A 25,580-nucleotide genomic window follows, 5' to 3' on the forward strand; every position below is an offset into this window, starting at 1 on the left:
CCTCGCGGCTCCATCATGGCGGGCGCGGCGGGCTCTGACGAGGGCCTTCGCTCGACCGAGTACGCCCGGGGCCCTACGGCGCAAGGCAAGCGGGCCAAAGCCGAAGCCTTTGGACCGCGGGCTGGTGAGCGCATGGCGGGAGCCCCCCTCTCCTGGGGCCAGGAGGCCGCAGCTGCCTCCCTTCTGACCCAGGGGGTCAAACACGCCCGCGAGGGGACGCGTGTGAGCGCCGGGACAGAGGGGCGTGATGGCGCTGCGCAGAACAGGCGTCCTCCTCCGGGCTGGGCTGGGAGAGCGGGTGGCGGTGTCCGGGGGGACAGGGCAGCGAGGTGCCGCGGTGCCGCGGGGGGAGCTGCAGCATGGGCAGCGGTGTGTCGGCCTGCCCTTGAGGGGAAGGGAGAGCCCAGGATTCAGGAATGCTCGTGGTCGGGAGGAATTGCAGGAGTCGGAGGGTCCGCAAACAATCAGAAAGTTTTATTAGCAAGTTTCACGATTGGCACGGAAATTGGTATGCTAATCCTTGACACCGCATGGCAGTGGGTTTTTGATAAAGGTGTAAGGTGAAAAGAGAGAAAGAGATAGATGAATTAGAGGATAAGAGAGGGAGAAAGAAAGAAAGAAAGGAAAAGCGAGAGAAAAAAAGGAGAAAAAAGAAGGTCATCAGTCCTGGTTCCAGCGTCGGTCCAGCTGACGGGATGTTCAGGGTCCTGGGGATACCACCTGGCCTTGGTGGAGATACCTTTTTATGGACAGGTTTCCCCACCCTGGAGACAGGTTCCTCGCTTTCTATGGGAACTAGTCATTATGTGCAGCCTGTTCTTTTAGATCTTTCTGGAAATGAGTCAGGGGGCTTCAGGGCTCTTGGGTGGTCTTGATCCCTCCCTACAGTCCATGCCCATTTCTTGGTCTCTTTTCCATGCTTGTGCTGTGCTGTGCTGTGTGTATCTCCAGGAAATAGAACAAGGAAAAGTGCTGCCTCCGCATGTCCCCTTTCTCTAGTCACGTCTTGTTCTTTCCCACAGCGTGTTCTTACTGACAGTCCTTGTCTGTTACTACCACTAGTCCTTGGCTGGCTCCACAGCCATCCAGCTGTCGGTGTTTGTCCCAGCCCTTTCTGGGATGCTACAGTTGGGGTACACGGGAGCGCTTTGGCCCAGACGTTCTCAGGTGTGAGCAGACAAGGCTGAAAATTTTGTTCCTCTGCCATGAGGAGGTGATGTGATACCTGTGGTGTTTTCACTCACTGTGCGGGTGTTGTTATTGCAGGTGGGTTTGAGTGTTGATGGTTTCACGGAGCTCTGCTTCAGCAAAGTAATTCTCACCTGGTACTTTGTAATGTGGGAGAGTCTGGGTTAGTCTGGAGTGGAGGCAAAGTGCCTCTGAAGTTTCCTATGCTGTACTGTGCTCTAGAGGGAAGGGTGATGGGACTTTATCCCAGTCCTTCATTCTAGTCAATTCAATTAGTTCATGGAACAGTGAATTCCCATTGGGAAAGAGAATTGGGAAAAATACATGGATCACTGCTTAAAGCCCCAGGTGGTGAAGTTTTCACATTTTTAAGATGGAATAGAAGTCATACTTACCTTACTTCGTTGTGTTGTCGCTACAATATTTTTACTTTTTTAAAATACAGTTTTAAAAATTACAGTTCTCTAAGTTGTTACTATAGTACTATAGCCTAGGACTTTTTTTTTTTTTCAACAGGCGAGTCTTTCTATGTATTTAGTGGCAAGCTGTGTAGTCTTAAGAAGCTAGCTCTGAAACTCATTATTATCACAGCCATTCTCCCTTTCAAATGCTAGCAGAGAATTCCTAGTGAATTTTGTCCAGTCTTTGGACCCTCTTACCTGTCTGGGATAAAAGTTGCATCTGGGGTTAGCATGGCTTGCCTTGTAGCCCTTAGTATTGTCACATTTTTAGTAAGGTCCAGAGACTGATATAGGTCTTCAGAGGACTAGAGTCTGGATTACTGATGAAATTTATTCTTTAACCAGGCCTTTCAGTGGAGAATGCAGTGGTTTTTAGGCATATCTACATTGTAAACTGTTAGCATACAGAAGCTATTTTAGAGTTTGTCTGGATGGTGTTATGTAGGTAATGGAAGCAAGAACAGCATACGTAATGCATTCACAGTTAAGGAATTCAGAAGAGGTAAGTTGTGTATAAACAAGTTCTAAAATTTTGCCAGAGAGAAACGGCAAAACCAACCGTAGTGCTGTGCGTCTGTTCCTCTGACACCCTACAGGGTAATGAGGCCTTCCTGCCTTGGTGGAACAGAGCAGTACTAGGAGAAGCAAAGTCCAACAGCAGCATCCATCTCTTGGGGCTGAAAGAGCTCTGTTCAGTATCCTACCCTGAATCTTTGTTGTGAGTTGTCTGGGATATTAGCTGAAGTCACTTGTTCATGGTCACTTTTATTCTCGTAATTGTTTTACAAAAGTGTTTGGAGCGATGGAAGAGCAGCAGTGGAAGCATTGAAGAGTCTGTTCTCAAAGATAACAGCAAGAGGTCATTGTTAATACATACCCAAGAAGATTGATTTGAATACCTTATGGTGATGCTTCTATTAGTGAATCTGTTTGCTCTGGTACAGTTTCCTATGAAAAACTCTGCAGTCATAGCTTTGTATACAAATCAAAACAGTTGCTGTAAAATAAATTACACAAATTTACATAAAAATTGTGTCAGTATGGGGAACAGCATCTAGCTGAAATTACTTTTAATTCGCTGTTGGAAGGCAAATTAAATTAAATAGGAAGGTAAGATTGGAAGGAAAACATTAGATTATGAAATCAAAGTGGTTGCAGATAACTTATAATATAATCCCACTTCAGAATGTTTCTGGCTCCATATAGAGTAAATTAGGTGGTTTGCACTGAAGCCTTATTCTATCTTCTGTACCGAATAATCATTTATTTCAAACCAAGAATTTTTATTTGAGGGATAATTTAATTTCAGAAATATTTTTGTATACTTGGTTAGTATACTTGTGTATCCTACTTCTTAATAGCATACAGCGCTAAAAAAAAAAGAATCAAACCTTCTTAAAATGAAATTTCTAGTTAAGCAACTTACACTTGTGTGTTTATTTAAATGTAAGTACATAATTCCTATTTTGCTGCTCTATGACTAAGCATGGATTAGTTACAAAATGCCATCCAACCCATGTCAACAAATTATTATTTTCTCTGTGCTTTTTATTCTATTACACTGCAGGTTTCCAAGGCAAAAGACTGTAGAGCTCTTGCTGTGTGTCTGAAAGCTATGAGGAGAGCAAAATATTTTTCATTTGATCAAGAAGGATGTTTTCACTGGTGGTAGAAGAACCAGCGTATAAAATCCAAATTCTGTGCAAGCAGATATGTTGTAACGTTCCTACAGGTGACTCTTGCAGCCCATAGTCAGATGTACTAGAGTTGTGCTGAAATTTGAAAGTGATGCATTTGAAATTCTTTTGTTTATAAGATTTTTTCCCTCTTCATAGAAGGAGAAGCCATAGTGCTAAGAACTACATGAGAACTAACCATGTTTTTTAGGTATGGTTAAGCTAACAGAGCACTGTGGATTAGAAATTTGCAAAAATAATACTTCATTCTTCCCTGTTTCTTCTGCTAAAAAGTTAGGGCCATTGGAGAATTAAGTATTGAAGGAATTAAGTTTTCTTTATCTAAGAGGGTTTATTACTGAAAACCGAACTACACAGTAAAATTAAAACACTGAGATCAGCAGAATAGCGTGGGATTGATGACTAACCTTTGGGAGCCGATTCATTGAATAAAGAAAGGGACAGATGTTACTTTAATCTTTTATTTCTTTATTTTTCCCTCTTGGATCTTAACAGAATGCTTTCATTTAAAACCCATGTCTTGGAAGTTTCTTAATGGCATTTTTGGAGTGGTGGGAAGGTCAATTCTGTCATAATTGAAAGTCAGTGCGTATGTATTTATTTATTTATCCCTTATGAGTCTGAAATAAAATGCAATTTCAAGCAATAGGAGACAAAAAATGATTGCGGTGGTAGTTGTATTAGCATGCAATAAATGAACTGCTGCCTTCCACAGTGGTAGTGAGTTGCTTTCATTTAATATTGACGTGAAAGGAATGCATTTAATTAAAGCTTTGGACTTTGCATTTCAAAGCACCAGGCTAGCCTTGACTGATTCTTTTAAATACACAACTGAGTTAAGTGAGCGTGGAAAAGGAAACTGAGTCTGCTGGACTTAAAGGACCTACTGGTTTGTACTTGAAGTTGCTACTAATTTTATGAGAACCCGTGTCAGTAAAAGACAAACTGTGCAATCTCTGTAACAGTGATTCCAATTCAGTTTTTGTCACATGGGTATAGTTAGGATATGTTCACACCATAACAAACATTCAAGATGCCTTGTATGACAAGTTATCACTTCTTTGTTACTATTTGGCAAGTGACTCTTCTGTAACCTGCTCATAATGCAAATAATTACTGATTCCTCCATTGTTTCACGCAGTTGAACTGCTGCTTTCCGGCCAAAATTGACAGAATCACAAAATATTCTGAGTTGGAAGGGACCCACAAGGATCATCGCGTCCACTCTTAAGTGAATGGCCCATACAGGGATCAAACCCGCAAACTTGGCATTATTAGCTCCATGCTCCAACCAACTGAGCTAATCTTAGGGTCATAAGAGGAATTACTATAAACCAGTATTTCTCGGATGGCTGTACCTCACTTCAAAATGTAGGCAGTCTTTCATACCTCTCTGACTTGAGCTTTGTATCACTTCTATGAAGTTTTTTGGTTTGTCGTCATTTCCCTGTTGATCCTGCATCCTGCTCCTATTCTAGAGCTGCTGCTATGCTTTGTTTTTACCTGCTGTTTTCCAGGCAGCACTCTTTGCACTAACCGCTACTGCTTTCCACTGAGATTGAAATAATGCATCCCAGCAGACATGGCTGATTCTGTCAAAGGCCCTCAGGGGTCTCTACATTGTGCTCCCAGATTACTGTGCAAACACATGCTATTTCTGCACTAAACTGACTGAATCCTGGTATTATTTATTAGCCCGTTCTCTGTGCTTGGTCTTACCTGTGATGAGGTATCTGCTGCTAATGCCTTGTTGCAACCTGTACATCTTTTTGTAAACTGCTGACTGAAACCACCTTTTAGGTGACAAAGCAATTATAACTTAATCTGGACAAGCACAGGCTAATAAATATTTTTTTTTTGCCAGTGTGATCTATTTCACACGTTGTTGAGCTCTTAATTGACTATAACCACTTAGTAAAAGATTCTTGCCGTCACTCTGAATCAAAGTCAAGGAAACACTTGAATATTAATCTATGGTCACAAAACACATAACAGAATAATATAGAATTGCTATAGGGTTGTGATATTTTCACCAACCTTGTGGCTGGTTGTGGTTCCTGTCTAAACAGACGAATTAGAGGAATCTTTTTAAGGTTCAAGTATTGGGAACCTGGGAAAACTTGATTTGTGAGAAGAAATTAAAGGAGTTTTAGTTTAGTGAGGAGATGAACTGTGTGCTTGCTATTTTACATCTTATACCATTTAGGGTAACATACTTAAGTTTTTTCATGGTCTAAAGATTAAGGGAAATTTGGTGGAACTGAAAGGAACAACAGACATAAAACTACTAGTTATTTTTATGTTCAGAAATGAATGCTGATATCGAGACTGAAGAGTACACTGAAATGGAAGAGTTCTGTTACTAAAATGGGCTAGACAGGAAGATCTTTAAGGCCAGAATTCCCCCAGTCTTAAGTCTGGAGCTTCAGTTTCAGTATGTTTAGTGAGGGGTTTTCTTTGTTTATTTGGGTTTTTGGTGGGTTTTTTTGTTTTTTTTTTTTTTAATAGAAACCTCTAGGCAATTGCAGTCTTATGCAAATATCTAGGACAGTCCCCTCAGGTAGGTGGGAGGTAGGTACTTAATTATAATCTCTGGGATCCAGAAGCTAGATATAGAGGAATACAACTGCTTCTGGATGTGCTCAGGGCTGGCTACAACTTTTTCTGTACTGAGCTCAGTACTACAGGCTGCAATCACAGCCGCTCTCCTTCAGAGCCAAAGCTGTAGGAGCCACTGGGTGCAATCGGTGCCTACATCTTGTACAGCTGCCTGTTTGTGGGCAAAGTTTTCAGCCCATGTTCTAGCCCATACTAAACCAACTCTAGGAAGGCTTTAAAAACATTATTTCCAAACTCTTCCCTTACTCCCACTCTGTTTAGAAGTGAGATTGGGTACAATTGAAGACAAAGAATTTTAACCCCAGGAATCTTAGTAGCAAAGGCAACTTGGCTGCAGATCCAGTTATTAGGGCACTTGCATTGAAGTTTGAGCTTTAAGTCCTTCTGTCAGACTTGTTTGTATAAAACGTATAAACCAGTTACTGAGTAATTGCGGAAGTAAGTCATATATAGAAGAGACAGTCTGGTGATAAAAGCGTTTTCATTGTCATTATGCTTTGAATTCAAGATAAACAAGCCTAATCTGATTTCTCAGGTTTCCCCGGGAAAAATACAAGGCATTATTGAACTGTCATATGATAAGACAGGTAATACCACAGATGACTATTTCATTTGTTTCAAAGATTATTCGTAGGCTTTTCAGAAATGGAGAGCTTGTTACGCTTCTTGAATTCTGCAAACATGTGAGAAGTCAGTCCCTTCTTCAAGGTTTACCTCATACCTTTCATCAGCATCTTGATCAGCGTGGGGATACTTATTATTGTCCTTTTTGAGGCGCCTGACTTTTTTTCAAACACTATGGAGGAAAATACATACACCTGATATTGGAGTTTTGAGTTAGCTCTTTATGTTTTTGTAATAAACAGGTACTTTCTGTTACATACTGTGTTGAACTAGTCTGCACAAGTAATTTCAAGTAATCTTGAATAGTTGTCTGCCTTGTGTTTTTATCGTTATATACTATAGACTGATTTCAGTGTATGTTCACTGATTTGCTAGTGGGTAATTCCGAGTTAAACCTGATGTGTTGGCATGGGTTAATGAGACTGAACTATAAAAATCTAATGTAGCCTGAGGAATACAGAACTTACTTTCATCTTTCTTGTAAATTATATATGAAATGTCCACATCAGACATCAGAAATACTTGTTAAAGTAAAAGGTGCATTTATATGAAATTAGAGTTTGAATGTTATTCTGATTCCTGTTTTTCTGCTTTAGGCCAGAACTATGGTAGCAGTTGGACTTGGTGTTGCAACTGTTGCATTTGCAGGTAAGCTAAATTACCAGCTGAGTGTGGAACTCTCACTTGCAAGCTGCTGTTTCAGAAAGGGTTAATGAAGTTTTTATGGATATAAAGAGTGGAAAGTGGAAAGGTTGCTTGAGAGTATTGTAGAGAATTGTATCCTGCCCTTTCAAAGCCATATATTCAAAAACTCTTTGAAAAGTAGAGAAAACTGGGGAAAGTAATTTTATGGACAGGAGCTAAAATATTCCATCTGCTTTTTGTCTGCAAAATGTAGGGTGAAAAGTTTACTTTATTTACTTAATAACACATTGCACTGCGGGGGGCTTTTTAGTACTGAAGAACACAAGATGATCTTGTGATGTGATGGTGATGCTCAACAAATTCAAATAGAGAAAACCAGAAGGTTTAAGTGACTACAGTGATTTATCAAACTAAACTCTTTCCATAGGACTTTGTTTATTACCTAAACTCTTTGCATTTGGACTGTATGTTACTCTGAAAAATAGGTTCTAGTCTGAACACAGGGCATGAGTTTAGCATGATTTATTCCCTGGTTTACTTGGTCTGGATAACTGTCCATTCTGGGTTTGAAATACACTAATTGACTTCTGTTATTTTCAGCATACAAAAGCAATGTGTAAGTGCATGCACCAAGAATAGATTTAATAGATGAACAAGTTGCACAAAACTTAAGCAGGTGTTTGGTGGGTTCAGTTGTGTTGTTGTGATTAGGGGAAGGAAAGACGAGATCTTTGGTGATGTACATCCATTAAGCAGTTGGTTTATGTGCTTTTATAGAAGCAGAAGAGGAATGTTCGTAGAATTTCTTCTGCTGGTTGAGCTGAAGAATTAATAGTAACTGTCAAAGTAACAGAAAAAAGAAAGTGAGGTAACAGTACATCACAACATTCCAACAGAGATACTCTTAACAGTGTTTTAACTTCTGTGTTAAGATAGACACAGGCTTAGATCACAAAAATAACTTATGGACACATTGTGTATTTTAAGAATGAAGACGATGCTATTTGAATGAAGCAGAGCCACTTTTAAAAAGTTTTTCCACTGTGTGCAGTAGTAAGTTATGTTGCTAATGAATAGTTAATCAAAGCATAATTGGGGAGAGGGGATTTATGGGGAAAATCCTCCAGTAACATGGCATAAATCTTGATTCTGAAGTTGATAGACCTACTTTGTACCTCTGAGAACAGTCTAATAGAGTGCCTTCTAGCCTTTCCTAGCTATGAACATCCACTGCCAGTGAGGAATTGAGTGGCTCTGAATCCCAGAAGATCCTCTCTTTGTAACAAAATAAAAAATGCAGTACTTACGAAGTGTGTGATTAAGCACACAGCATCACAACAAGAAATGTGTAGTACATAGATTTCTTTTGTTTGAAGACATAACCTTTGAACAGTATTTAATTAATAACGTGTATCCAAAGCTAATGTTTCAAACTGCCCTTTTTCTTAAAGTTCACAAGGCAGATATCTTCATTTATCATGTTGAAATGTATTTAAATCTATTTATTTAGTGAGTTAAATAGTGAGTAAACACAATGGATCTTTGCAGTGCATGACTAGGTGTTTTGATGAAGAAATTAAAATTCTTCTCCTTCCTCTCCCAATAGTTTGTGATTTTTTTAATCCAAAATTTTTTCTAATGTAAGCTGAAGAACATACATTGGAGGGGGTTTTGTTGTTTGTTTTAGTGAGTAGTGGTTATAATTTCATTTAATTTCCGTCTTTTTCAGGTCGTTATGCTTTCCACCTTTGGAAACCATTGGAGCAGGCAATTACAGAGACAGCAAAGAGGATTTCGACTTCCGTAAGTTTAGATATTTCTTTATGCTAAATGTATGATTTTGTATTTCTACTATTCAGAAAGGAGATGCTTTATGTTAAATACAGGAAGTGCCACATAGTTTGTTTTTTACCCAGGATAGGGCTGCTCCCTACTGTCTATGTTCTGGTGTATTGTCTGCTATATTTTAAATCCCTACAGAGGAAGATATATCAAAAGATGTTTGTAAGTTTGATAAACAGTTCTAGTTTTTCTGCCAACGTTTCTTGCTTTGGAACCCTAGCAAACATGATACTTATCATACACTTACTTACTAGTAAGTTTATGATAAATTGTTGAAGTGTGCTGTGAGACAATTGGTAGTTCCTAAAGATTGTAAAGTGGTGACATGCAGTTTCGTTTCAAGAAGCTAAAAATAAAAGAATTTAGTCTTTTGGATACAGTGTTAAAGGTCAAGAAGACAAATTGATAAACTTCTAGGAAAGGTTGCCATGGAGATGGGGAAGCTTGTGTTCTGGTTCACATATGAGTTGTCTTTTTTTTCTTCTCCAGCTAATTTGAACTTTTAACCAAGTTTTTGTTCTTTGATTTTGCCTTATATTTTTAAAAATATAATTATAGGGTAAAAAATCCAGAGGTAGGGTGTTATGAGAGGAACATATGCAGGGAATATTTGAGAGCATTTACTTTCTGCTTCAGTGGCTATGTTTTCCTCTGGTAAATAAAAACATATGTTCCATTCCCATTTGATTAAAGTGATTCCCAGTGAGGTAGGTGTCTGCTTGTGGCAGTGTGTTCCTTCAGAATTCATAGTCTCTGAACTCTTATCCCAGCAAAGGAATACAATTCCTCTCTTCATGCTGATGTGTGAGTGTGATCAGGGAGTAGTTGTTGCAGATTATTATTTCCTGAAAAATATATTAAAGATATGTTTTTTAAAAACCTGACCATTAGCATTGTTCCTACTAATGTTAGGCCAATAGCAAAACAGAGCCCATCTAGACAGACACTGTGGTCCAAATTCATTTGCCATCTGTCTTTGGTGTTCATGTGCTGAAGGGGCAAGCTTGATCAAGGCAAGCTTCCTGGGGAAGAGAAGACTCAGCTGTCCTCTTGGGGCTGGTTCACATTTGTTCTTCATTGTGATGTGTGTCAGCCAAAAATGGTGATCCTGGATTTGTTTTTTGCTCTCTGTCCCTCTATTGCATTGCTGTTGTGAGACCAATGCCAATTTTTTTTTCTTTTTCAAAGTAATCTTTGAGAGATTCCCAGGTTGCCTGCCAAGACAGCAGAGGGGACTTTAGGTACTGTGAATTAAATTGTTTTCACATGATACAGATACAGTCTGACTTGAAGGCTTGCTAGAAATATGTAGAAGTACATGTGGCTTCAGAGTAGGGAGTACTTCAATCTTCACTTTCTCTCCCTTCCTAGCAGTTATACTCCAGCAATTCTTTTTCTATCCATTTTTAGATATAGGCTAGAGAATCTAAATTCAGATGTGTTCACATAAGAAAGTAGGCAGTGACTCTTTAACACATTGAAATATGACATGCTACTGCACTGAGAGGTATCTGTTCCTTGGAGACTGTACCCCTCAGTACTGGCTGAGCCAAGTTCATTACATACCTATCTCATTTTTACCACAGTGACTTTTGAGGCCTGCAGAATTCATGAACAACTGTAAAGAGCAAACCAGGAACTTCTGCATTCTAAGTGTTTCTAGTCCCTGGAGCAGTATCCTCTGTCTTACTTACTCTTCCTACCTTACTGCCCAGAATTGTGTGTTGATTATTCCAGCAGAGTATCTCCCTTCTGCTATTCTATTTTTTAACTTGAAAATACAAGTCTTCAGTGTAAGATAAGATCTACTGAATACGGTAAAAACTTTCTTCCTGTTTGCTATTAACTGTATATATTTGTCAGCTTTACATTTGTGAGGATAGTGATAGTATTTTTCTTCGGCAACTGCCATCCAAGTTTAAGACCCTTATATAGTTCTTAGCCAAGATTATTTGATTTTTACTAGTCTACATCTACTACTTTCTTGGATTGTATTTTTTTAATGTTTTTTCTTCTCCCCCTAACAATCAATAGAGAAAGTAGAGAAAACTTTAGATACAAAGGTTCTCTATTTAAGTACTTGTTGTCCAAACTTCTTATTTTAGCAGCTTTACATGATTTTGTTTTCGGAATTTGAAGCTGCTGAGTATAATTTGTGAATTAGCACTTTCATCACATTTCATGACAGCATATTGCTCTTTAAACTATGCTGACTTTTGCCTGTACTAACTGGAAAGAACATCTCAAAACCTTTAGTCTAGGCTTCGCTACTTTTCTGTGATGTTCGAAGGCACCTAACTTGGTCACTGTAATTTTCAGTGGTTATTCTAGCTTTCTAGAATCAAATCTTGTCCTTCATTGCCTTTTTTTTTTGAGTCTATGAAGTAGCTGCCTGTTCAAAAGCTATCTTATTCTCTTAGTGAGCCCCCACTCTTCCTCCCCCATTTACAATTCTTTTCCTCCTTTTTTTGCAGTAGAAGTCACAATTCATGTTGGTCCCTCCCAGTCACACAAGATAATACAGATGCTATTTATTCTTTCTTCCTGCTCACTAACAAATGACTTCAAAAAGGTCAAGTCGAGCAATTACGAAGCGATCATTTAAAATGCTGCTTGGTGTATCTTGAGTATTTGACACTTCTTATTTACTTACCTAAGTAAGTAGCGTAAACAGTCAACAAGTGCAGTCATCTTTTAGTCAAAAATATTAAGTAAAGGCAAGTAAAAGAGTTATGTTTTATTCTGAATTTTTACCTCTCATTTAACTTCAACTAAAAGCAGTTGCTTCATATTTAAGAATATATATTTGTAAATGCTGTTGTAATTTAGCCTTGAAGTTTTCTGCCGTTTTTATTTCAGTGGAGAAAGACGTTAGAGGAAACATTGTCATTTCCCCTTTATGAAAAGTCATAATGCTCACTTCCAGAGAAATGCTTTTTCAGTTTGAACCTAGCTTTGTCACTGTCATCACAAATGTCAGTGACACTGTTTTGTTTCTGTGTGTAGTGGCAAGAGTCTGTTGCCAGTAAAAGGTGCATGGCACTAAGTAGTCAACTGGCTTTTCTTCCTCAGAATAAATGCCATTAATTATAATGTTAATATGTCCTTAATATGTGAAATAAAAAGGCAAGTATTTCAGTAGCATTCATTACCTTTCTCTGTTGAATTAATGATATTGAAGCTTGATAGGCAGATAGAAAGATAGGTAGGTAGATAGATAGAACAAAGATATTGAAGGCAGAAACAGCAATTCTAGGCCAAATGAACTGTCAAAATACTCAAATCCCACAATCCTGAAAATTCTGTATTCTGTAAGAAAAGGATGTCTTCTCTAGCACTTTATTAGACTTTTGCAATATGTTTCCCTTATTGGATCTGATTCTGCTCAGACTGATAGGGTTCTGAATTGAGAGGTAAGGGTAGCAACCATCTCTCTTGTTCTTAATTGAAAATCAAATTTCCAGAGAACAGTGTGATTTGTGGGCCATTTTATTTTTTTTCCTGACTAAATTTAAGGAGGTTGATGTTAGCAAAATTGTGCTTTGTATTATAAAACAGCTTCTAAATAGTTTATTATTGTAGTTTGGGTTTTATGTTTGGTTTTTTTTTCTTCCAATGTTTTTTACCTTTTCAATGGAGGACTTTATTGGTGCTGGAACAACAACATCCTGAGTTTTCAGAAGAATGCACTACTCCATGTGATGGTCTCAGTTTTGGTATTTTCAGTCTCTTAACTGGCATGGAAACGATGATCATGCTTTTCCTATGCTATGCCAGAAGAAGTATCTTGAAGATGTCCATCGACCATACGCATTGGATTTTCCTAGCTGATTGCTTTTGTGAAAATTTGCAAGACTGAATACACATTTGCAAAGCAAGTGCAACCATTTTCTGTCCCTTCCCATGCTCCAAACCTATTAATAGCATTTGTTCAGGAAGGAGAATTTGCTTACATAAGTTGCTAAGCAGTAATAATTTGCAAGAAAATTAAGTAAATTAAATGATAGCCTCCCCTCCCCCCAAATAGTGCAAAGAAATGGAGAGCTCATTTCAATGATTTTTTTGGTACTGAATTTTCTTTGCAATTGCTGGAGTTAATAAATAATCAAGTATCTAGAGCTGCCTGCTCACTGAGGAGTTCTCATAGCAGAAAAATATCATTACAGCCATTACTTAAAATTTACAACTAGGAAAAAGTGCTTTAGTCTGAGTAGCATGCAAAAGTTGTTTCATTAGAGAATTAGAAATTTGCCAAGGTGTTTCATAAAATGAGTGCTCAATGATTCTTCCCCTTTTTTTGTAACCAGTAGGAAAAATGGCTTTTATGTCTGATTTCCTTTTACTATCAATTCTGTTTAGGATGAAGATTTTAATTTAAGAATTTATTACTCTTGCTATATCCTTCATTTCTGAGGAAATTTTTTTTTTCCTTGAAGACCAGTTCATCAAACTTCTTTGTTTATGTATGAAAGGACACAGACACCAAAATTTCTTTTTTCATTCCTCTTGGAAGTGAACCGAATCAAGGCTTCCTGAGATTAGAACAGTGTCAAGAAAGTAGGCTTTAAAAACGTGAAAAAATATCTCTGACTGTAAACCTATAGCCGTTCCTCCCTATTCTTATATTTCAAATAGTATTATAGATGAAATCTACCAAGAACAGAGACAAGCCGTGGTAGAGATAATTCAAATATTACTCTTCTCTATGTGAATAGTGAACCAGAGTTATCATGTGTTAGACTTGTGTATCAGAGTTGAAGGGCAGAAAAGAATTAACCTTTTCAGGAAACCAACTGTACCTAGACTACTTTGAGAGAAGCTCTGGAAAAATCTTTCAGAGGACATTAAATTGTGCTTTTCTTTCCTGGCTGTAGTAGTTGTTTGGCATCATTGCAAATTTCTGTGCAGTTCTGCCTCCTCAAGGGGGTTATCTGTTGACCATTAAATTATTAGTATCATTTCCTCTCAGAGAATCAGAGAAGCCCTGTGTGTTCCCTTCATGTTACATACTCTAACCTGTAATGTCGATGTGCAGTGTTACAGACCTGGTTTGTGTTACCCTGTAGCTATAGAAGCGGTTCTTCAACAGATTTTTGTTGTAGGCACACAGTGTCCAGAATTACTTCAGCTTTGATAACCTGCAGTGTTACAGTAGTGGTTGTTTTGTGCATGTTTTGCGGTGGAAAGAAGGAAGGTAAAATTAGTTTTGGATCATAACAGCACACGAGAAAATCTTTTCTGCGGCTGTATGTGACTTTATGGCAGCAATAGGTAAAGTGTTTCTGAACCACACTTTTGAAAGAATGTCTCTTCTAAGTTTAATTAAAGGATTTGCTTAGATTTCATAGACAGAGCCTTTAAATGCTTTAATGCTTTTGAAATTACATAAGAGAGTTTGTGTAGACATAAGGCAAAATTCTCACTGAATTGTGAGAAGAGTGTTTTATTAAGGGCCGGGCATATTTTTCCTTGGGGGTGAAAGGAACACTTGAAAATAATCTCAACTCTCATGCCCAGACTTCCCTTTGATAGCAGCAAAAGAAGCTTATTTTTCCCATTGATAGGTTTTGCATTGAGGAAAAAAAATCAGTCTTGTTGGGTGATTTCTGTGTTCCAGTTCCCCTAGGCAGGCTGTCTTGGAGCTACATCTACTGCCTCTGGGACTTAGAGAAAGGTTTACTGTGAGATCACTGCTAACCATCGGTAGTGGTTCAGTAAATTATTTTTTTTTAATTTAAAATAGATCTATAGTTGACAAATATGCCTTTGACCCATTTCCTGTGACAATTAATTTTTGTAATGTTTTGCTCTTATCTCCATCTCCTCTTTTTAAATGTTTTTTTTCCCACTGTTTTTTCTTCCCTTCTTAAAACAGTGGATAAAGTCTCACATGACAAGAAGTTTAAAAAACTAGCCTCAGATCCTGTATTCAATCATTGTCAGTCATTGGTGTCGAGGGAAAGATGTAAAGGCAAAAGTTGTTTAGGATTTCCCCATATACTTTGCTACTTTCCAGTGTTCTCCAGCTCAGTGATTTTTCTGAAACAGAGGTTGTGGCTTTATGCTAAGCCTTTTAATTGTTTCTTTTTGTTAATTTCCGGGTTTCCTTTAAAGAACTCATGGTATATTTTTTTTAAGTAAAATTCCTTCAAGTGGAAAAAAGATACTGCCTATTCATCAGTACGTTGTATTTATCTGTTCTTATCTCTGTTGTTGTTTTTACCTACTGTCTTTGTAGAAATATTTGGAGTCATTGTCATTAATTTCCTTGGATGACAATACTTGGTCTTTTTTCATTGTGATGGTACCTATGCTGTCCTCAGCATAGTTCCTTCCCCTGCCCTCCCCAGCACAAACACTGTACTACTCTGTGCTAGTATGTACTTTGATTCTGGACCTTTTTACCTGCAGGCAGGATTTTAAGGGTTGTAGCTATTAATATATCTTTTTAACTGTAGAAGATTGTAAAAACATAGAAAGGAATGTTTTAAAAACACAGATAGTTATTTTTAAGTCAGTTTTTGCATGTGTTAACACTCAGGAGAAGTCCTTTCATATTATCTGGTTTGCAGTCATTCCATGCCTTTGAAATAAATTATAGATGAATTTAATGCTCTCAATGAGGTCATATAAATACGATTTAGTTCCTGGCACCTTGTACATGAAACTAATTATTGCTTTTTTTCCCTTCTTCTTTTTAGAGTTTTTCATCATACTATAAGGGAGGATTTGAACAGAAAATGAATAGGAGAGAAGCTAGTCTTATTTTAGGAGTAAGGTAGGTGCATTGCATCAATATGTTTTAGTTTAGCAAGTATTGAATGAAGGAGATGCGTGTTGCAAGAATGTGGAATACTCATGCTGAAACCATGTAAGAGACTTTTTTTTGTAAGACTTGTATTGGCTTATAAATTATTCTAATATTCTGCTTAAACTAAAAAGCAAACAATAAAATGCTCATAAACCATGTGATTTGTGTTTGTATTAGAGGCATAGTAACATACTGCAGTGGAGGAATGTTCTTGCTGTGCCCTGAGTCCCTTTCAGCAGAGCCACTCCCCAGCCTGGCATTCCCCACCTTCTAGAGCTGCAAGGAACAGTTCCTTCCCAAGAACTGAGCTCTGTGCCTGTCCTTGAGGAGTTTTGTGAAGGGTTCCTATCACCCCACTCCTACAGCCTCCCCAGATCCCCCTGAATGGCAGCCCTGCCCTCCAGCATATTGACTGTTCCCACCAAGGTGATAGACTTCTCAGCCACTTGATGTTGAAGGCAGCATAACGTTGATGTGACTCAGATTGTGAGTCAAGGAAAATGTGATTTTGACATATATTTTTTTTTTATAGTCGTTAAGAATTTTTAGGGACCAGTCTAACTGTGGGATAAGCAATATCTCCTAAACCAAGGAAATTTAATGTAAACCATTTTCACATTTGCTTCTCAGAACAGACCTGCACAATTTTTTGTAATATGCAACTGCCACTTCTCCCCAGTTGTGCTTTGACCATCAGCGTTTCTAAATGCGGTATATCAGCTTTCCTTTTTATTATTAAAAAACAGCTTTGCAAATCAAAATATAGATGATTATTTTTTTCAGTTGTCTGACAACAGATCGTTTCGTTTTTGTATTTATATGGTTCAAGGCCTTTCACCCTCTGTTTGATTCTTACTTTCTAGTCTACTTTGTGTTCCATTGAAGTATTCTTTTCTTATGCAGTTCTGTGAACTATTTTTGCAACATACCCTAATTTCACTGTGACAGAATAATAATTAAGAGAGGTTGTTTACCTCGGGAATTTAGTTAGGCTGATACCTTGCATTCAAACTGTATCTACAGAAAGATTAATTAATTGAATCATCGCTCTGATTAAGAAGTCACCTGAAGTGGAAAACACTGATTCATTTCTGCATACTAACAAATTATAAAAAACCGAAGCATTCAAACCATCCTTTTGCATATGATAGCCCTACTGTGTTGGCATACTGCATCCATAAGTGGTTGTTTGTCTGGTAAGGGACGTATTTAGTTTAGGCCGAATACATATTTTATGTATCTGTCATTGAAGGAAACAATATTATGTAGGTAGGACCTGTAAATCAGCATATCCCTGAATGTAACACACTGAATGGCTTTGCAAAAATAACAACATGCAGGGTTTTTTTCAGGCCCCAGCAGAAAGAGAAAATATTTATAGCAGCTATAAAAATATTTACAGTAGAACAAAATGCGATAATATTAAATATTTGTTGTTTTGTCACTGGTCATAAAAATATTTATTTTCTCGGAGCAAGAATTGTTTTTTCTGCACTTAATGCTAGAATAACCACCCTACAACTGCTGGGGCTTTCATTTTTTTTATTCCACCCTCTCAAAATTGTTTATTTTAAATGAGTGGATGCATTGTGTTTAACAAAAACCTGAAAGATATTTGTATGTGTGAAATACACAGGCTTTTGAAAAATGTGTCTTACACGCCTTTGTTATTGTTACTGCCTTAGAGATGCAGTTTAATGTTTTGTCCACAAGATGGTGAAAATTTCAAGTTTTAATGTTTTTGAAGCCAGTATAATCTGTTAATTTTTAGCCTGAGCGCTTTCGCATTTCTGGTAAGCACTTATATTTATTTTGCAGTCCATCTGCTGGCAGGGACAAAATCCGAATAGCCCATAGAAAAATCATGATTTTGAATCATCCTGATAAAGGTAAATGCTTATTACTCTTCTTAACGAGGGCTGGAAAGGAAGAGGTTTAAATGAGATCATTTAAGTTTTCTGACTGTGTAAATAACATTGAGTGCAAATGTTTTTTGTTTATTTATTGACTTGACCTTCTGTGTGTCTTCTCTCACATAAACTGGGCTTTATGAACCACAGTTTTACTCATCTTTCTTCAGTGTTGTTTTCTGTACTTGTACTGCTTCAGTTAAAACTATGATCTCAGGGACCAGCTTACCACACTTGGCAAAAACTTATTCAAAAATAAGCTGTAAAAATTTTACATTACTAACATTCCTGTTTTGAACTGTGATGAACCAGTCACGTGCATGAAAATTACTTTCTGTGATGAAATGTTCTGCAGTTACTAAGTACATCATTGATGAATTTCAGACTTTATGGAGTTCACTTGGAAAGAATGTAAAGCTGGGCACTGTTGCTTTACTGGCCAGGTTTTTAATGTAAATTTATCTTAGAGAAAGGCTATTATTATAACTTTAACTACACTACAGCTGGTTGAGAAAGAAAGCCCATATGTTCATTGCTGTTTCTACTTTAAAATAACAGATGGTGAAGAGTTGCACTGTATTTCAGAAGTCAAAAGGGGAAATTGGAGGGGTTTTATATCTTTTTGACAGAATTACAGGGCTCCCTGCCAGCACCCCATTTTAAGAAAATGAAAAGATAACTGTGACCACTGGCAATGGAAAGTGTTCAGTTGAGTGTTTCTTTTCTGTCTTCACCCCTCAGTTTAATTTTAAAGTTGTCCTGATTATTTGATTTCACACTTTCATTTTTTACACTTTTTATAATGTGTAAGCTGCACAAACATAGGAAAGAAATTCTCTTCTGCATTTCTAATATATTATAATGGTCAAAGGCCTCTTAACCACCAGAGTACCTATTAGGTCAAAATTTTTTAATGCTGAACTTCTAAGTTTATTGTAACAGTATTTGGAGATGTGAGCCAGAAAGAACTGTGAATCCCTGTGTGGTTATTGAGTAGACCTAAAGAGAGAGTTCCTGTTAGGAAGATCCTAATGACCCTAACAAAGATTTTAGTGACTGCTCTTAAGCTGTAGTGCACATGCAGCTGGGCACAGCGTAGGTTTGGATGGATGCGGTGAGCCCTCCTGCATGGTATTAAGATGGAGCACTTTCTCCAGGAACACCAGTTGAAGGGATTTGTGCCTCTGTGCTGCCCCTGAAGCTCTTCTGGCATGGCTGTAGAAAAAAGGCTTGTGTAATATGTTCAGCTGCAGAGCAAGGGCCTGGAGTAATCTTGAACATGAGGCATCACGGAGAGACTTGTTTACTTGTGTATAGATCTTGATTTCTTCTGGCTGTGGGTGGCACAAATGTGCTTTTAAAAACTATATTCAACATTGTAATGTCATTTTAAAATAATATTTTACCAACTGGAGTTGATAAAAGAAAGGTCATTAATTACAGATTTTTTAAGTTACATATGTTATCTGAGATCCAAACTGTTGAAGAGAAAATTATTAGAAGTAAATAAATATATAGAAATTTGCCTAATAACATCCTCAATGAGTACTACTAAAACAGTTGCTCATGAACTTTTACAGTTCAAAGTGTTTTTATATTGATATATTGTATAGATATATTGTGTTGTGTATTGTGTTAATTTATCAGTTACTAATTTTAGGAAAGAGTATTTCTTCACAGAAAAAGAGGAAGAGAGAAGCCTTTTGGACTTGCCCTAATTATAAACAAACAGGCAATCATGAGGTTGAATTTCCTCTCATTGGAGGGCTACAAAATTAATATGGCACTTAAGGATGTAAATGTAGTGAAAACACTTCTAACAGATTTGAATTTACTTAAAGATCCTGTACTTTAGACAGATAGAAAATCAATGCACATTTAAAAATTACTTGGAATACATTGTTCATTGCAGGTTTTTGTCTTTACTGTTTGTTTGATCCTCTTATCTACTCTGAAAGAAGCAATACTCAATGTAGTAAATCCTATTCCTTGCTAAAAGCTACTTGATTTTAAAAAAGGGAAAAAATAAATTCTTTTTTAAGTAGCCAATTCGTTACCCATCCCTTGCCCTGCCTCACTTTCCTCCAGTGTGTCTTACCTATTAAGGCTACATTCAAACAAGACCAAAAAGAACTTCATTACTTTTTCCAGTTGTTTTACTGCACCATGAAATGACTTTATACTGATTTGGATTCCTGCAGGATTGTCCTAAAGAAGTCTTTAAGCAAGCCTTGCCTTTTTGTCTTTATTTATGTATGTCTACAAGTAGCTCTATATGTTTCGTCTATCATTGTCTTTTCTGATTAATAGAATGAATGAAATGGTGAATGAAAAATACGTTTGAACAGATGCCTTGGAAAAGGCTGTTCAGTGCACAGTACTGCTGGAATCACATTCTAACGTAAAAAATATAGATGTGTAATAGTAAGTAATAAGTTACTGATACAGACCTTGTAATGTTGTTTTTGGTGACTGCAGACAGATTTGGCACTCAAGGGGAGAGTAAAAAAAAACCAAACACAAAAAGATTGCTGAACTGTGATCAGATTGTTAGATGGAGCGTAAAGCAATGACAGTGTTCAGGACTAGAAGTTAGAAGGCTTACCATGTTTAAACAGCTTTAATGGGATGGTTTCTGGCTGGTAATTTTGGGCACCCAGCGCAGGAGAGGCTTGCGGGGCAAGGTGTGCATGTGCACACAATAATTCTTTGTCAAAATTATTTTAAAATTTTCCTTTTCAGTTTTTGGGATGAGTGGAAATACTAGCTGTTTGGTTTGAGTGAATATTTAAGACAGCTGACCTTGCATACATTTGCAGAAGCATTGCACTGCAGGTCTAAATCACAGTGATGTAAAGTGTTTTCAAATTTCAGTCTTCTCTCCGAGACAAAATGTTCAGTGTTGTTCTTCAGTGACTTCAGTTTTGATTACATTTCTCATGTTTCCTTATCAATTAGTTTTTTTCTTATCAATGTAATTTATTAAGCAGTTGTATCAAAAGGATCTGTGTAGGAAGAAGGAGCTAATAAAAGTGAGTAATAAAGGAATACTACAAGTGAAGTAGTTTGGTACTTAATACTGATGTGTAAACAGTATTCCCTTTCCCTTTCTCTTCTCAGGTGGATCGCCTTACTTAGCAACAAAAATAAATGAAGCAAAAGACTTGTTGGAATCCAGTGCCAAAAACTGAAATCCGAAGGCTTGGGTCAGAGGAGATGCAGCAGATACATTGCACAATGGCTTTCATGTCTACTTGCTCTGCACAGTTTCTTATTCATATTTATTGTCATAATTAAAATTTTAAGATCATCTAAAGCAAACTGATATCTTTTACAGTTATGTAAAGTTATGTACAGTTATGCTCCTGCAAGGAGCATAGAGTTGTACTTGATGATCCTTATGGGTTCCTTCCAACTCAAGATGTATTATGATTCTGTCTCAATTTTAGTGTATTTTTATTGAATCATGATCCCTTACAAACTTTGAAAAAGTTCTCTAACTGTCTGGGGTTTTTTTTTGCAGAAGTAGTTGCTTCTTTCATTAAATTTTGGATCTTTTAAAATAAAATTCAAAAATTAGTCTTAAATGTATAGTTCTTCATTAATGAAGAAACAACTCTATATTTAGGGTTGCCAGAGAAAATCTGTGACAGTGTGATGATTCACAGGAAATATGGCAGATGCTGTACAAGTTTCCAGCACCACCGTACCCTTGAGTCTGTTCATTTGTGAAGTAGTAGGGTTTGTTCATGAGTGTAGTTTGAAAGCTGCAACTCCAGACAAAAGGACTAATGGGACTACAGACTGCAGTTTTCATTAACTGTATATATGGGGCTTGGAGCTATGAAGGAGAAGATTCTTGGTTTTAGTTAGTTCTTTTGCATATTAAAGGATCTCTGAGATTGTCAAATAGTCATTTAGACATGCTTCAAGTCATAGAGTATGTTTACTCTGTAGCAGTTGGGATAGTGCAGGGGTTTTCATAGCAGTGGACCTGAAGAAGGTAGTTCCATGTGGCGTGGAGTTGAGATGGATTTTATTGGCTGCAGTTGTTCAGATCCTACACCAGTCATGTGAGTCTAGTGTAGGACTGACTCAGCAGGGAACAAACAGGAGGGTACCTGCTTTGCATATGGCTCTGTGTGCGCTTCCTGGCTTAGTTCTCCAGTAATGCTCACATCTCTGCATTATGCTTCATATCCCAAAGTATATGTACATACTTCTATACATCCTAGCAACCTAGGACTGGCTTTGGGGAGTGCTGAAGTCATGGATCTCAGACTTTAAAGAGGACAAGTTTCAGCTGACGGCTGGGAGTAGGTGCAGTTTGGGGCACTTGGCTGTTACAGATTCCTAGTGGTAAATTGTCTGCAGATGAATTAACTCTCCTAAGAGGATGATGATGAGATGAGACAGTATAGTGGATTCAGTGCAAGACTGAAAAACTTCCTGCTGTCCATTCAGGCTCTGTCGTTTGAGGTACAACAAACAACTTGAAATGCTACAAATATAAAATTTAGATATTCCATTTTCTAGGTTATTTAGCCAGAGGTAAGTGGCTAAGAGCAGTTAATAGGAGGTTGAATGCTTTAATTATTTATCCACCAGAACATGCATTTGTAGTTCATCTGTGGTGGCTGTCCAGATTATATGGATTTTTCCTTGAAAGGACGAAAGAATATGAATTATTTTTTACCAGGTTCCTGAGACTTTGTCACAATTCCCTTACTTTCATTAAAGGGAGATGAAAAAATTTTTAGTTGATCCTAAAAGGAAATACTAATTTTACATAGTTTAGAGACTTCATTGCAATTAAGAGTGGCAAGACACATGACACAATTTGACTGGATAAAGCAAAAAGGACTGTTGGGAAAAATCTGCCTGGGAATAGCATACACTGTATGAGTACTACACTTGCATCATTTAACTAATGCTGTAATACAAGAAGCTTTAAAGAAAATAGTTTATTCCTATGCAGTAGCTTTAATTGGTTCTTGTTAAAGGAGTGGCCATCAATTAATGCACATCAAAGGTTAGTCACTCATTTCACTGGTATATCAGTCTGTATTAGCAAAAAATGAAATCATGACAGTTTTCATTTTGGGAGGAGAGAAGTGAGATGGTGGGGGTCCTAATTTTCTGAAGTGGAACGTGTATGTGATATGAGTCATTCTGCAAAAGCAAAACTGATGTGAATGGTAGGTAGCAAAATCATCCTGTCTGATGATTTTGAACTGACTAGCTGTTGTTTTTGTATGATTGCCTTTTTGTTTCCTGAGTAAAATGAAGTACTATTCTAAAATATCAGTTGAAACAAATGCATTAAAGATGGCTACTTGTTCTGTTCTTTAAAGTGAACTTCTCATGTCTTTGTAAGAAGTAAAGGGTTTGGGTTTTTTGTGAGATTCTGTTGCTGATAACTTCCTTCCTGATGTAATTATTTGTATCTGATTATTTTGGATGAAACACTTTTTTTCTGACTTTATAAGGGAGATTTTCCTTCTTAACAAAAAGAACTAAAACTGAGTTCTAGTTCTGCTTTCTCCATTATTTTCAGAGCAGACTACTGACCAATTAACAAATTTGATGTATTAACAAATTTAAAAATTCAACAAATTAGCTGGCCAGTCCTATCTCTGGAAAATGCTGTGAAATTAATGAAGCTAATGAGTAGCAAGTTGTGAAAGCATCCCTGTTGTATGTCCAGTGCCATAACTTCACACATACAATAGCATATTTTTTCTTGTCTGTTTACTCGCAAAACTTGCTTTACCTGCTAAGTGTTGTTTGGAAGTATGAACAAAGGACGGGGAAAGGCCAATCTTGTAATGCTGCTCAGTTTGTTGTTGCTGATAGTCAACATGGCAGGCTAAGGAAGCCTTTGGAGACTGCCTTGCAGAACAGCACTCGGACTGATGCTCAGCTGGGCTAGGAAGAATATTTCTAACAGCATAGCCTGGTAATTTAATCTTAAAAATATGCAGCCTCTTGAGACTACTTTCTTTACTTGTCAGATGCATAAGCTTTTTATGTGTAAGAAAAGTGCATAGAGGTTGATTTATTCTGGTGCAATTTCTGTCCATTCATACTACCAGCAGCAGGCAGACTCATTTTTCGTGTGTTGCTTTAATGTTCAGAAAATGTTCATCTGTAACTTCTTAGCTTAGGAATTCCCAGGTAGTTTTCCCCTGACATGATAACCAGTCCCAGTTATCCTCTACAGCTTTAGAAGTCAGGCAGGACTGAGTGCATTTATTTGTCATTGCTGTGGGTGATTCCCAGTTTATTTAATGGAGCAGAGCTTGCTTATCTGCTTATCTGTCTTGGTCCATGGGAGTTCTACCGATACTTCATTCTTTACCCTTGATACAGCAGACTTAGGCAGGTCCACAAAAAGACCCAGTAAATCCAGCTATCCGCCTATGCATAAGGGCAACTTGCAAAACTTTTGCTGGCTTAGGGTGGGACATGGGTAGAATTGAGACATAAAAATTAGGGCACAATTCACAAAACCTTTGCCTGATCTCTTAGGTAATTTTAAAGGTAAAAATTTACTCTCCTATGCATTTGGATTTTTGTTTTTGTCTAGGTGTAAAACTACTTTCTTCTTGCAAGGTCTTTGCTCGGTTCTACCCTTATCCTTAGACCAACAGATTTGGTATCTGGTGTCTTTAAGTTCCCTGAAAAGCCTGATCCAGTAGCTGTGGTTGTCAGGTGCCTCATCAGCCTTGATGTGAAAATCCCAATATCTGACCTGCTACTCAGATGAGACTGGTGATGAAGCTGGGCTGAGGAGGTGATGGCACTTGCTCTGCTTCTTGCTGGAGCTGCCCCTTGCTGCAGCATGGAAGTTGATAAAGCCTGTGAGATCCCTGGGCCTGAGTACTGAGCTCTGGTCAGCTTAAGTCCTTGAAATGATGTCAAAACAACTTAAAGACATTCACCAGCTGAGGTTATTACTGACTTCCTTAGGAGCCTCACTTCCTGCATGTTGGGCTTTAGGGCCTTATCTTAATTCATACTCTTCTGTGAGCTTCTGTCTGCCAGTCTCTCTGACTTTGACAAGCAGCCTGGTAGATTGGCACTAAATCACCAGGAACACCTTCCAGAACTTTTTAGTTGAATGATGACAAAACTACTGTGTTCCTTGGGTCATAAACAGCAGGTTCTGTTGTGTAGGTTCAAAGACATATTTGTGAATTGGCACCATGACCAGGACAGTCTTAGGACTTTTTAACTTTGTCATTTCAGTGATTACTTTCAAGCAGCAGATTGTGTGTGTATGTATATGTAAGCACACACGTTTATACATATACACGCTACTTTTCAAGATCCCATGTGGAATTTTGCATCTGTACTGGGGCACACTTAAAAAAAAAACGGTTTTCTTCCATTTATTTATTTATTTATTTATTTATTTTTACTTAATTTTCCAAATCAGATCAAGACAGCAAATATAATGCCAAAGCAAATTACAGGTCTTAATTTAATTATGTTGCATAAATAGGAAGACAAGTAAAAAAAAAGATTAAACAGCACACACCACCCCAATGTCTCGAATTTATCCACTTTATTGAGTTTATACTCAGTTTTGGTCTGGTATAGGATATAGTTATGAAAAGAAAAAGTGGCACTTTTCTTTTGTCATCATCATACTGTATTTGTACGAGATTCATGTACCCAACTTTTTTTAAATGAGGCAAATGTAAAATAAAAAATGGTAGAGCTTTTTGAGATGTTGCCCAAACAAAGTTTTCTATTTACAAATGCGTAAGATTGCAAC

The 25,580-nt window shown here is 37.5% G+C and overlaps 1 protein-coding gene across 1 annotated transcript; it reads left to right on the forward strand.

Moving 5' to 3' along the window:
* On the forward strand, positions 1 to 22,523 carry DNAJC15 (DnaJ heat shock protein family (Hsp40) member C15). The gene is given in 7 exon segments (XM_018071299.3): positions 1 to 105; positions 107 to 124; positions 7,186 to 7,237; positions 8,964 to 9,037; positions 15,778 to 15,854; positions 17,706 to 17,776; positions 20,918 to 22,523. Coding segments are annotated over 7 exon segments (453 nt in total). The 5' UTR covers positions 1 to 15; the 3' UTR covers positions 20,989 to 22,523.
* The last annotated feature ends 3,057 nt before the right edge of the window (positions 22,524 to 25,580 follow it).

The sequence above is a fragment of the Manacus vitellinus genome, unplaced genomic scaffold (assembly GCF_001715985.3).
Source record: "Manacus vitellinus isolate BGI_N305 unplaced genomic scaffold, ASM171598v3 scaffold_2_pilon, whole genome shotgun sequence".
In the NCBI taxonomy this organism is placed as follows: domain Eukaryota; kingdom Metazoa; phylum Chordata; class Aves; order Passeriformes; family Pipridae; genus Manacus; species Manacus vitellinus.